Raw genomic sequence first — 12,331 nt, forward strand, 5'->3', positions numbered from 1 at the left:
AAAAAAAAAAAATCAACCGCAATTTTATTCATGAAGATGCAGGTGTAGGGGAGAGCAACCTTCGACCCCATGTCAGTGCCCATATTTACTGTTGGATTAAGTAATTTAATACCGTATTTGCTCGATTATAAGACGAGGTTTTTTTCAGAGCAAATGCTCTGAAAAATACCCCTCGTCTTCTAATCGGGGTCGTCTTCTAATCAGACCTCAAATAGAGTCTGATTAGGAGACTAAGATCCAGATCCCCCGCACCGCTGCAGGGGACCTGGATCCTCCTGTCTCACCCCCCCCCCCCATCATACACACACTTACCGGTGCTTCCTGCTGTATTGCCGGGGCAGCGGGTTGACGTCTACGCGATCCGCGTAGACAACGTCCGCTGCAGCCGGAAGGAGGTGTGGCTAGCAGCGGGGGTTGTCTGCGTCCGTCGCGCAAACCTTCCCCGACTGTCAGAGATCAGAGTTCCCCGCACCGGTGCGGGGAACTCTGATCTCTGACAGCCGGGGAAAGTATACGCGACGGACGCAGACAAACCCCCGCTGCCAACTCCACCTCCTTCCGGCTGCAGCAGAAGGCGACGTCAACCCGCTGCCCCGGCTGGAAGCACCGGTAAGAGAGGGCTGAGAGGGGAGGGGAGGGGAGAGTGTGTGTGTGTGTGTGTGTTAGTTAAATGGGGGTATAGGGTGTGTGTGTGTGTGTGTGTGTGTGTGTTAAATGGGGGCATAGGGCATTTCTGGAGTGGCGTTAAGGGGGCATTTAATAGAGCACTCTGCCTCCTGAAATGCCTTATACACCTATATGCCACTCTGCCCCATAATATGCATTTTAACCCCCTAAATGCCAGAGTGGCATATAGGGGTATAAGGCATTTCTGGAGGCAGAGTGCTCTATACAATGCCTTTTAACTCCCTTAATGCCACTCTGCCTCCTGAAATGCCTTATACCTCCCTATATGCCACTCTGCCCCATAATATGCATTTTAACCCCCTAAATGCCAGAATGGGATATAGGGGTATAAGGCATTTCTGGAGGCAGAGTGGCATATAGGGGTATAAGGCATTTCTGGAGGCAGAGTGGCACATAGGGGGTCAAAAGGCATACCATGGGGCACAGTGGCATATAGAGGGTTAAAAGGCATATCATGGGCCACAGTGCCATATTGGAGTGGCAAGCCTGGGGGCAGATGTGCGTAACTGGGGGACAGGTTGGAAAATACAAGAAATAAAAACAAAAAAAATATTTTTCTCAATCATAGCTTTTATTAAAAAAAATAGTTTACATGAATTAACATTTACTGGTAAAACTTTTTTCCTTTAGGGTCGTCTTATATTCAGGCTTTTTCTTTTTTTCCTAAGTTAATATTCAGATTTTGGGGGGTCGTCTTATAATCAGGGTCGTCTTATAATCGAGCAAATACGGTAATATACTCTTTTGAATCGGATCAAATGTGCTGCCCTGGTCTAAGGTCTATTTAACTGCCTCTATTTGTCATATACTATCCATGTGTATAATGAGTGTACGTCCATGAAGAATTAAATAATATCAGGGGGTAAATGTTCCTTGAATGCGGCCTGTCACCCTTATAAAAAGTGACTCTAATGCAAACATGGAAAAGTTACATTTTCACCACAGCAACCAACAGAAAGGCCCTGATGGCTGGAAAATTATGTTGATGTGGAGGAGAGTCTACTTTTTAAACATTTGTGTACATAACAACCAATGATGAAGAGCCCAAACCTTTAACCCCTTAATGACCTTTGCCGGTTCAGGACCGTCATGACATAACGGTCACTAAATGACCTTTGACGGTCCTGAACCGTCAAAAAATTAAATAATCAACGATCACTTTCTTCGCTTAAACGGCGTTACTGTAATGCCTCGATGTCAAGGCATTCAGCAAGGCCGAGATCGGCCTCGGGGGCCATGTCTGGCCCCTCCCCGGGGCGTCAACAGCCGCCATACATTGTATGGCGGCGGACGCCCGTTTTAAAAGCGTTAAATGGTGTCGCTGGAATGCCTCGATCAGGAGGCATCCAGCGACACCAAACACTTACCTCTGGATGGGCTGTGACCGCTCCGGAGAGCGGTCACAGCCACAGCTGCCGGTGTTCTTCGCCATCAGCAAGATGGCGGCCGCCCTGTAAAAAAAAACAATCAAGTTTTAAAAGTTCGCTAGAAGGTCTCCAGACCCTCTAGAGAACTCTGGCTCCACTTGCAGGTTGAATACAGGTACTGCATTCAATCATGCAAGTCAATGGAGCCCAGCTTTCTAATCACAATGTGATTAGTAAAATATAAAAAAAAAAAAAAAATGGAAAAAAAAAAGGTGCTAACATTTAAAATTAATTATGCAGTGATGTCACTAGATGAACCATCCAGTACCAGCAAAATGTGTAAAAAAAATATTTAAAAAAGTATTAAAAAAATAAAATAAAAAAATTAAGTTTATTATTTTGAGCAAGTGCTAAAATTTCTCAAAAATCTCAACAAAGAGTTAAAATAAAAGCACTTCAAATACCCAAGGGGTGTCTAATATAAAAAAAAATGGCTGATGGGGTAAATTGGAGTGGCCGAGCTCAAAGATAGGGCATAGGTACAGACTTTCCAAAATGGAGAAAAAAAGCGCACTTCCCAAATGTTGCATTTTAAATCTCAAACAACACGACAAACCCATGCATGTCGGGTATCACTGCACTCAGGAGATGTTCCTGAACACACATTGGGGTGTTGTTTGACAGTGGCATATACCAGAACCTGTATATCTATAACTAAAGTACAATTTGTGTGAAAAAAAAATAAAAAAAATTACTATTACAAAGTTTGACAAAGTGTAGTTGTATAATTGGTGCATGGAAAGGGTTAAAATAACAGCATTTGGAATACCCTGGGGTGTCTAGTTTTCAAAAATATATGGTTTGACGGAGTTAAATTGAGTTAACCGGCTTCAAAGATATTCCAAAGAGGAGATGGAGGCAGAATGACCAAATGACCACCTGAATTACGCATGCCCCAAAAGTAACCTTTAACCAGCCAAACAATCTGACAAACCCATGCATGTGGGGTATCGCTGTACTCAGGCGATATTCCTGAACACATATTGGGGTGTTGTTAGACAGTGGTATATACCAGGACCTGTATATCTATAACTAAAGTACAATATGTGTGGAAAAAAAAGTTAAAAAAAATACTATTACAAAGTTTGACAAAGTGTAGTTGTATAATTGTTGCATGGAAAGGGTTAAAATAACAGCATTTGGAATACCCTGGGGTGTCTAGTTTTCAAAAATATATGGTTTGAATGGGTTAAATTGAGTTAACCGGCTTCAAAGATGTTCCAAAGAGGAGATGGAGGCAGACTGACCAGATTTGTTAAAAAAGATTGCAAACGCTGCTTCTACTTATTGCCCTATAACTTACAAAAAACAGCAAAAAAAACATAAAAACATTGGGTATTTCTAAACTCAGGACAAGTAGTAGAATCTATTTAGCTAGTTTTTTTACTTGCTTTTTTAGGTGAGTAAAAGATTTTTCAAATAAAAGTCATAAAATGTGTTTTTTTTCAATTTTTCACCGTTTTTTTTTTTTTTTTTTTTAATAGTAAATAAAATGATACGATCAAAATAATGGTATCTAAAAAAAGCCCATCTTGTCCTGAAAAAAACAATATATAACTTCTGTGGGTACACTAAATGGGTGAGGAGAAAATTACAGCTGAACACAAGCACCAGAAAAGTGTCAAAACAGCCTCGGTCCCACAGGGTACAAAACGAAAAATGAGCCCGGTCCTTAAACGGTTAACAATACACAAAGAGTCACACTGGGTAAACGAGTACAAAGTGCAAATTCATTCATCTTTCACATTTTAAACTCAAACTTTACAGAGGTTTTCAAATTTACGTTTGTCTGAACCGCTTCTAAATTTCACGAAAATTATCAGTGCATTCTTATACACTGGACTAATACGGCTACCCCAAACTACAGTACGAAAATTATCGAAACACACAAACCATCACGAGACCTCCACCTTTACCCACACAGCAAGGAACCGGAAGTTGATTTGTTTTTTCTTTGCTAGCGGAAGTGACGAGTGAGTTGTGGTTACTGTGGTAACAGGCAAGCAGCTATGGGAGACATGGAAAATGGAGAGAATTCGTACGTCATCCGGCCCAACTTCCAACACAAGTCAGTGAAACACTAGTGTGTATAATAATGTATATGGTACCGGCTGCGTGAGTTTATGAATGAATATTCTTGCTGTACAGGTTAGCGATGGGAAGCACCTGGCCGTGCAGCTGTTGTTAGAGTACTATGACTCCTATCATGCTGAGAGTTATAGAACACAATAGCTATTTTGCCTGGGGTTCTCTTTGGAAACAACATAACATGGTAGATAATGGCTAGGTCAGATGCCAGTTCAGTCAGTGGTACCAGACTGGCACAGTATTCCTGATGTGAGTGATAGGATTATATTTCCCCTGCACACAATTACCCACTCCTGAAATAACACATTTCTGATACATTTCAATACTTGTGCAGGTGATCTTATGGTCAATTTCATTGTAGAAGCTTTTAGCTCAACTTCATTATTTGAAGTCGAATAGTATAGAGGTTCCTCTATGAAAATAAATTCAGTGTATTTGTATATGCTATTTTAGTCTTTTTAGCATAGTATGCCAGATTACTCTCATTTAGATCAGTGGTTCCCAACTCAGTCCTAATGATGCATCATTTAGTAATCACCGCAATCTATTCCAATATGGAGATTAAAGAAAAACCTGGACCGTTGCTTTTGACTCGCTTCACCAGCCTGTCTGTCTATCAGTAAAGGTAAAAAAAAGGCGCCATAAAGTGAGCCTTTTAATGGAATATTGTTATTGCCTAGACTGAGAATACACTCTTTTAAAAACAAAGAATAAATATTGTGAAATGCAGACTTACCACAGTGACTAGTACCGCCACCGCAAATTAATCTATGTATTACATATACTGTATATGTGTGTGTGTGTGTGTGTGTATATATATATATATATATATATATATATATATATATACTTACATTAAATTAGCAAACTAACTATGTCAATAGTTACTGCACTACCCTCACTGCAACATGGCTACTACTTTTCACCCAGTACACATTACATGAGCTGGAGAGCTTCACCTACAATAAATACAGCTGTATCTATCTTGTGAGACCTCATCAGTGTAACGCTGACACTTTATGGCTCTGATGCATATTTTATTTTATTTTTTCCCTGACAGATTTAGAGCAGCAACAGTAAAAGAATGTATCAAATCAGTATTGAAAGAAGAACTCGCCAACAAGCAATACGTAGCTGAAGAGGTTCCACAGTTGACGCGTTTTTTGTCAGAGACTATAAAAGATAAACTTAAAGGTAAAAATGTATCATGGTAAACCCCAGTGTTGCTTAATCTCTGTTTTCTATGCATGTCACTATAGCCTGCCGAGCAGGCTGCACAACAAGACACTGTTGGGTTCAACCCTGAAGCCAGCCCTACGTGAAGAACTCACTGGGTATGCATAGATGTAAGTGTTTGCACAGACATCTGGCAGTGCTGCCTGACATGACACCAAGCAGCCCCCAGAACATGTGTGCCACTTAACTTTGTAATTATAATTAACCTTCAAACAGTAAATATTTGTCTAACTTTCCTTTTCCAATGCAGTTCACCAAACCAATTACAATGATTTATTATTTTAGTGGATTGGCCTGAAGTTCTTGTGCTTTTTCTTATGTTAATCATCAGGAATGGGATTCGATAGGTACAAAATGGTGGTACAAGCTGTGATTGGTGAACAAAGAGGTGAAGGAGTGAAGTAAGTAGCACTTACAGATTTGTTGCGATGATCTGTGTTGTAAATGGATGCTGTTCTTTATATTTTATCATCCTACTATTTTTAGCAGTGCATATGCTTGAGAAAATTATTCCCCACTCTTCCAAATCAAACCTATTATTACTACTATTATTACTACCATGACATTATTTTACAGTTTCCGTTGTTTAGATGAAACCCCACAGCACCTGGACTGTATGTGCTTTTATGTTCTTTGCAGATGGTTCCTACATCATTGTTTTAGGATATATTTCTGTTTTGTATTCCTTCTGGGAAGAGTTGATGCAGTGATCAGTTCAGGATTATGCTTCATCATGACAATGTGATTTAAGTTATGATCTATTTAAAACTCTATTTTAATTAAGATAGTTGATACTCACAAAAATGTAAATGAAGAGTTTTTAAATGTAAAAAAAAGAAGATACCCTGAGCAGAAAATACTCATCTGCCCATGAGTTTAACGAAATAAATCGAGTGCAATCAAAGAGGCATGAAACATGAGTTATACATGGGTCCTAGGCACATAATGGACAACTTTAGAACACTTTCTGAAATTACTTACAGCAAACACCTTAATGTGCATGAGTATGAGAAGTATGCAAATGCAAACATTCAAATGTTATCTCTTATCTATGTTGGTCTACAAAATCAGGGGCATCGTGATATGCAGAGTTCTACTTTAGAACATGGTGTGGTTTATTCATTAAGGGAAAGTTGTGTTTAAGCATATTCAAGTGAGCTTCCGGTCCGGGAAGAACTTGGCTAGCCCTGTAAAATGTATAATTAAATCAGTGAGATTTCTTGGTCTCCTCACACATTAAGTTATGTGTTGTACAAGGCCAGCTCAACCCTTCTTCCTGGAGAAACCGACAAGTTCTTCATAATGAATAGTGAGGGAGTTAAAAAGCACAACTCTCCTGACAACTGTACCTTTAGTGAATAAAGCCCAGTGTTGCAAGTATACAGTAAATTTACAATCGGAAATCATTTTGCAAATGTTTTACTGTAAAGTAAGGATTTTGCCTATTTTTTTTTAGTTATCTGTTCAATATTCAAGTACAATGGGATCTTATTGTACAACACAAGAGAAAACGTTATATGCATCAGTATGTGCAGAGGCTTAAACCTTGCTGTTTGTAATATGAAACATGTTCAGGCCTCACGTTGATTAGATACTACTTTTACTGAACTGCACATGTTTTCTAGTGGATGGACAGCATTCTTTTATAGAAGTGTTAAATGTTAAAATCTAAAAAGTTGTTGCTTTTATTTAATTTTTTCATCCTGCCAATAATGTGAAAAGGTATAAGTAAAATCTTTTTGTCCCCTCAGAATGGCTGCCCGGTGTTTCTGGGATGCCGACACTGACAGCTTTGCAGAATATGTCTTCACAAATGTAAGAATAAAGTATTTTATGCAGCTAACGTATTAGATGGTTCCAAACAAGACAATGTGTTCTCAAACCCATATTAGCAGTACATCCGCAGGCTAGATATTAAAACCACCATGGTATAGCCACAGTGGTGTGTGTGTGTGTAGGGGAAAATATTTTGGAGATTATACTAGAGGATAAAATGCTCCTATTACAACTCACTTTTAAGCATCATCACACGTATTTAGGAAAACCATAACATACTACTGTGCCTTTTGTTTTTTTTTTAATCAATGTTTGTGTTCAGAAATATTGTTTAAAATGTAGTCTTAACAGATTAGGTCAAATGTTGATTTCTTCTTTGGGTTCAAGCTCAACAATTACATTTTTTTCTGTTGGCTTATACTTTCATTTAACATCTGCTGGATGGGTCTTTATGCATGATATACAAATAGGTTAAGGCACAGCAAGCTGTGATTCTTCATCATGACCAAAAGATATACAAATTAAGGGTGACTTTAGTCTGAATTACTCTTTTTATATGATTTAACTATACAGTACTTTGCATTGTTCAGTCTCCACCTTCATATCATTTGTTACTGAAGGTGTTTGGAGCATATGATAAAGTCCTAGCCTGTTAAATGTTTGTCGTTAAAACAAATCTTGGGATGAGTTGTAATTTTTTACTAACTGTATTTTTTTTTATCTTATAGGACTATTTGTTCTGTGTGGTGGCTGCATTCGGCTGTTTCTATTATTAATTTAAAGGGGAAAGTGCTATCTATGTATTACAAGCTCAATGTTTATAAATAGGAATCATACAAAATATTTATGTACATAAACATTTTTAAACAGTAACAAGTAATTAAATAAATATTTATCTATTACACATGTTCTCTATTTCATTGTGTTACTTTGTGTGATATTTTCATTGTTATATTTTAGTTTTGCATCTGTTGTGTGGTTTTTAAATAAACCACCTTATATTGTTGCTTGTTTATCTGCAATTGACGAAGCACAGTGTTAGGACAGAAGCATATTTCAGGCAAAAAGTTATAGGATATAATTTGAAATTCTTATGTTATATGAGTTAATTTGACCAAATACATCCCTTAATCTTGAAAGAAAAAAAAAAGGTAGTTTAATAATATCATAGAATATAAAGGTTGAAAACACGTTTAATATAACGCGCCAAATTAGAGCTTTTACGATTGTGTACATTTTGTACTGCTCTTATAGTTGAGAAATGTTTATGGTGAAAAGACACACAGTGTATATGTATGTGTGTGTAAGGGCAGTGTACATGTATATGTGTGTGTAAGGGCAGTGTACATGTATATGTGTGTAAGGGCAATGTATATCTATATGTGTGTAAGGGCAGTGTACGTGTATATGTATGTGTGTAAGGGCAGTGTATGTGTATATGTGTGTGTGTAAGGGCAGTGTATGTGTGTGTGCGCAAAGGCAGTGTATGTGTATATGTGTGTTTATGGGCAGGTGTGTGTAAAGGCAGTGTGTAAGGGTCCTGAGAGGGAGGCTAACATTAGCCTTTTTTTTAATTTAAAAAAATCTCTGCTGCCATGGACTACTTTTCCAATGATGCTCAGCCAGCATTACGGTTGACACCTGGCTGGCTCAGAATCATGGGAATTTTTTGTTCACAGCTAGCATCTGCAGCTTTACTGTTGCTGCACTTGCCATGATGCTCAGCCAGCATCATGGAAGTAGTATGTCTGGCTGTGCCCTCATGAGAATTCAATTCAATGTGTTGGTTATTTTTAATATGCATGACGGTGCTGACAAAAACAAAGTGTGTTTTAAGCGGCGATGCAAGTGCGACATTGTAAAGTACAATCGCTTGTATCGGTGAGTTCCGCGAGATTTAAAAAAAAAAAAAAGTCTCCCTCTTTCACGTTTTGAACAGATGTTCATCTAGTCTTCTTACCTCCTTCTGCACCCACTCAATGGAATGTTCTACAACCAACTCCATTGTATCCTGGAAATGTTCAAGTGTCCCATAACTACCACCTCTCCAAGCAAACCTGCAAACTCACGCCCTTCATCATATGCCAACTCAATCGCTTCACCCCAATCTGCACCATTGGTGCCATGTTAGGGACTGTACAAGGCAAATACGCGGTGCAGCTTGCAACATCACAACTATCCAGTTATTAGCCCTTAATACACACTGTCCATTAAGCACCCCATTTATTATCATGCCTTTGTACATGCTATTTCGTTACTACTAATGGTTTTTAAAAAGGAAGAAAGAAGTAAATGCTTATTTACTTAAAATAATTGTATTCCCGCTTGGCTTTCCAAGTTAAGTTTATTTTTAAAATGAAAATACATTATGTATAACAAGTTTCTAAAACACATAAAATAAAGCCCAATAACAGCTGTGGTGCTATGATGACCCGATGCGAACGAACTACAGGCGGAACTCTCGCGTTTTCACTTGTGGTTTCCCGCGGGCTGTTAAGAAACTGCACAGACTCCTTCGCCGGTCATGAGCTGTACTTCCGGAAGGAGCTGTCACACGCCGTAACGCTAAGCAGCCCCGCCCCGAAACTGGACACGAAGACACCGGGAGGTGAGTGTCCGAGATCATAGTGGAACACCCGCTAGACATCTGCGCATCGTATGTCTTATAATTTGTCTTATTATCTTTCTAGATCGTCTCGTTTTAATACGATCATAAAAGTGGGCAATGTAAGAGAATTGAGTGCCAGGGATCAATGACTAGTGAGCTTGCAATCGTATCGGTGATGTGTATGCGTACCTTTAGCCACTATGATATGGTGGCATTCGAACAAAGCTCAATCGCCCTTTGGATTGTCAGGTGAAGATTACTTGCGTACCTGAGATAAAGGGCGTTGATACTAAGTTTTTATGCTGTAAGCAGAGCTAGATCAGCACTGTCCTATCTACAGCTACTCACCCCTAACCTGCAAACGTGTCATAGTCTGATCAGGCACTGATAGAAATACATGAACTATGTGATTAATAAGGGGACATAAATCCCAACTGTGTTATTCTGTAAGGAAACTGTTCCTGATGTAGCATCAAGCAGATCGGGCTGATGTATCTGTATCATTGATCATACTGCTGTATTCCCTACTGTCCTGGTCTTTGGACCTGCGGCAGACACTGTAGCTGTAGAGCTGACTGATCAAAGTGCACTTATTTTAAATCGCATACAAGTCTCATATAAGCTGGAGTCAGCCTGCCGGGAGAATGGATTTCGCAGCATTCTTTACTAAGAGAACAGTACAGGTCTGTGCCTCGCATATTAACCCACTTTCATATTGTGAGCGTGCACAAGGGGCTATCTGTACCTAACGGGTCGCTTTGTCCTAGTCTGTCAGTTCTAGTTTTGTCATATCCCTTGAATGTGTGTATTTTAAGACGTGTTACATAAATTGTTGGCGCTATATAAATATATATATTATTATTGCTTTATATTGTGCCATTATATTCCGTAGCGCTGTACAATGAGTAGACAGGACATAAGTAGTATATAACATAACTATCTGATTTACAGAAACAACATGAGGAGGGCCTTGCTCAAAGAGCTTACAGTCTATATATGTTACATAGTTTATACATGTGTATGATAAAAACAATTTTGGTAAGTAGACATGTAATCCAACGGTGCATGTGGATTTACATAGATTAATATCGGTGGATGCTGCTGTTATGGGTTGAGATGTTTTGCCCCATGACGGATTGCATTTCTTCTATGTTGAGAAACTGTGCCCATGACTCAGTATTTGGAGGAGAGTAACCCTGTATCGTTTGGTAATGCCATGGATCGGATTCAGGAGCATTGCCAAATGTACTCCCTTGAATTAAATTTTGTCTGTTAGAGTAGATTGTTTTATTGCAGTTTAAACATTTCTTCAACGCTGAAGGGCAAGGGATCTGTTTGTAGCTGAGTGTCTGCTTTCTGCAGTTCAATGAAACTTGGTAACCTTAATTATTAGACCTAAATATAGATTGTGTCCTAAGCTATGAGCTGGTAAGACAGGAGAAGCAGATCTTTAGACTTAATCACTGTATTCCTCGGTTAATGCACTTAGCTTCTTTTCATTTTGACCCATTTGCTGGACAGCCATGGTAATCCTCAGTACTCTATAGTCTTGTTCACCATTACATACACTGTCTCACTATCTGCCTGTCTTCTTTCCCCCTAATTGTGCAAAATTTCCGCCCGATTAACCATTGATGTACCCTTTCATACGTTTTCTTTTCCTGTTTAAATTAAAAATGTTAAACTCCTCAAGACAATTATTAAATTGCTTTTAATCAAACAGCCAGAATTTTAAAGTGGATGTGCCACTGTTCAAAGGGGATCTGTGTCATGTACTTATTTCTTATTTTGATACATAAATACATCATCATCTGTTTAGGCTTTGCATGATTATCCTCACCATTAGCTTATTTCTTATTCTCTTTTGATTTTTCTTCCTTCTGTTTATTGTAACATTATTTGTAAGGAAGGGGAGATAACATAAGGACAGGAAATTATTTTGCAGATGGCAGTTGCCCTTTAAGTCATCCCATTTAGTTGCCCTTTAAGGCATCCCATTATGCCATTTTACATGCCTGATCTAATGAGTGCCTGCCTGCAGTTGAACAATATTGAGAAATGGCGATGGTTCCTCATGGGTCTTCCAGTTGAACTGTTTCGTTTTGTATTCAGTATTGATGGGGCAGAGCATGAATTGACAAACTAGGTTCCTGCATTCAGCATGGGGAGAAGGTAAGTGACCGCATCCGCCATTTCCCCCCTAGGATCCATACATTTTGCTGATCAGCACCTATAAGGTGCTGAGCGACGGTATGAGGGATATAAAAGCTCACAGACTGGGAAAATGGTCCACATTTAACATGAAAAAGTGCAAGCAACTTTTAAAATCCAAGTAGAAGAAGGAAAGTACCATTTACTAGTTGTGTCCTTGAGCCGTGTTATTCTGAGAACCTTTTCTGATTGCTGCCTTAGTTCTTCTTTAAGTAAAGCCTGGGCCTCTATCACCTTCAGGACTTTCAACATAATTAACCATTTGTTAAAACTTCCTATAGTGTGTTCTTTTAGTTAT

General features: G+C 38.9%; 1 protein-coding gene across 1 annotated transcript; it reads left to right on the forward strand.

The window, feature by feature from the left end:
• The first annotated feature begins 4,123 nt into the window (after window positions 1-4,123).
• LOC149302249 (dynein light chain Tctex-type protein 2B-like) lies at window positions 4,124-7,990 on the forward strand. The gene is made up of 5 exons (XM_089482380.1): window positions 4,124-4,182; window positions 5,263-5,396; window positions 5,770-5,839; window positions 7,190-7,253; window positions 7,943-7,990. Exons 1-5 carry the CDS (start codon window positions 4,124-4,126, stop codon window positions 7,988-7,990), a joined length of 375 nt encoding a protein of 124 aa, XP_089338506.1.
• Window positions 7,991-12,331: the final 4,341 nt, after the last annotated feature.

The sequence above is a fragment of the Sceloporus occidentalis genome, unplaced genomic scaffold (genome assembly GCF_023333645.1).
Source record: "Sceloporus occidentalis isolate IW3139 unplaced genomic scaffold, rSceOcc1.0.p SCAF_19, whole genome shotgun sequence".
Taxonomy (NCBI): Eukaryota; Metazoa; Chordata; class Lepidosauria; order Squamata; family Phrynosomatidae; genus Sceloporus; species Sceloporus occidentalis.

Bases quoted from the DNA above. Each gene is read 5' to 3' on its own strand.
- LOC149302249 (XM_089482380.1), top strand. From the start codon at position 4,124: ATGGGAGACATGGAAAATGGAGAGAATTCGTACGTCATCCGGCCCAAC. The intron at 5,397-5,769 runs GTAAAAATGTAT...GTTAATCATCAG, and splicing joins TATAAAAGATAAACTTAAAG to GAATGGGATTCGATAGGTAC. The intron at 5,840-7,189 runs GTAAGTAGCACT...TTGTCCCCTCAG, and splicing joins CAAAGAGGTGAAGGAGTGAA to AATGGCTGCCCGGTGTTTCT.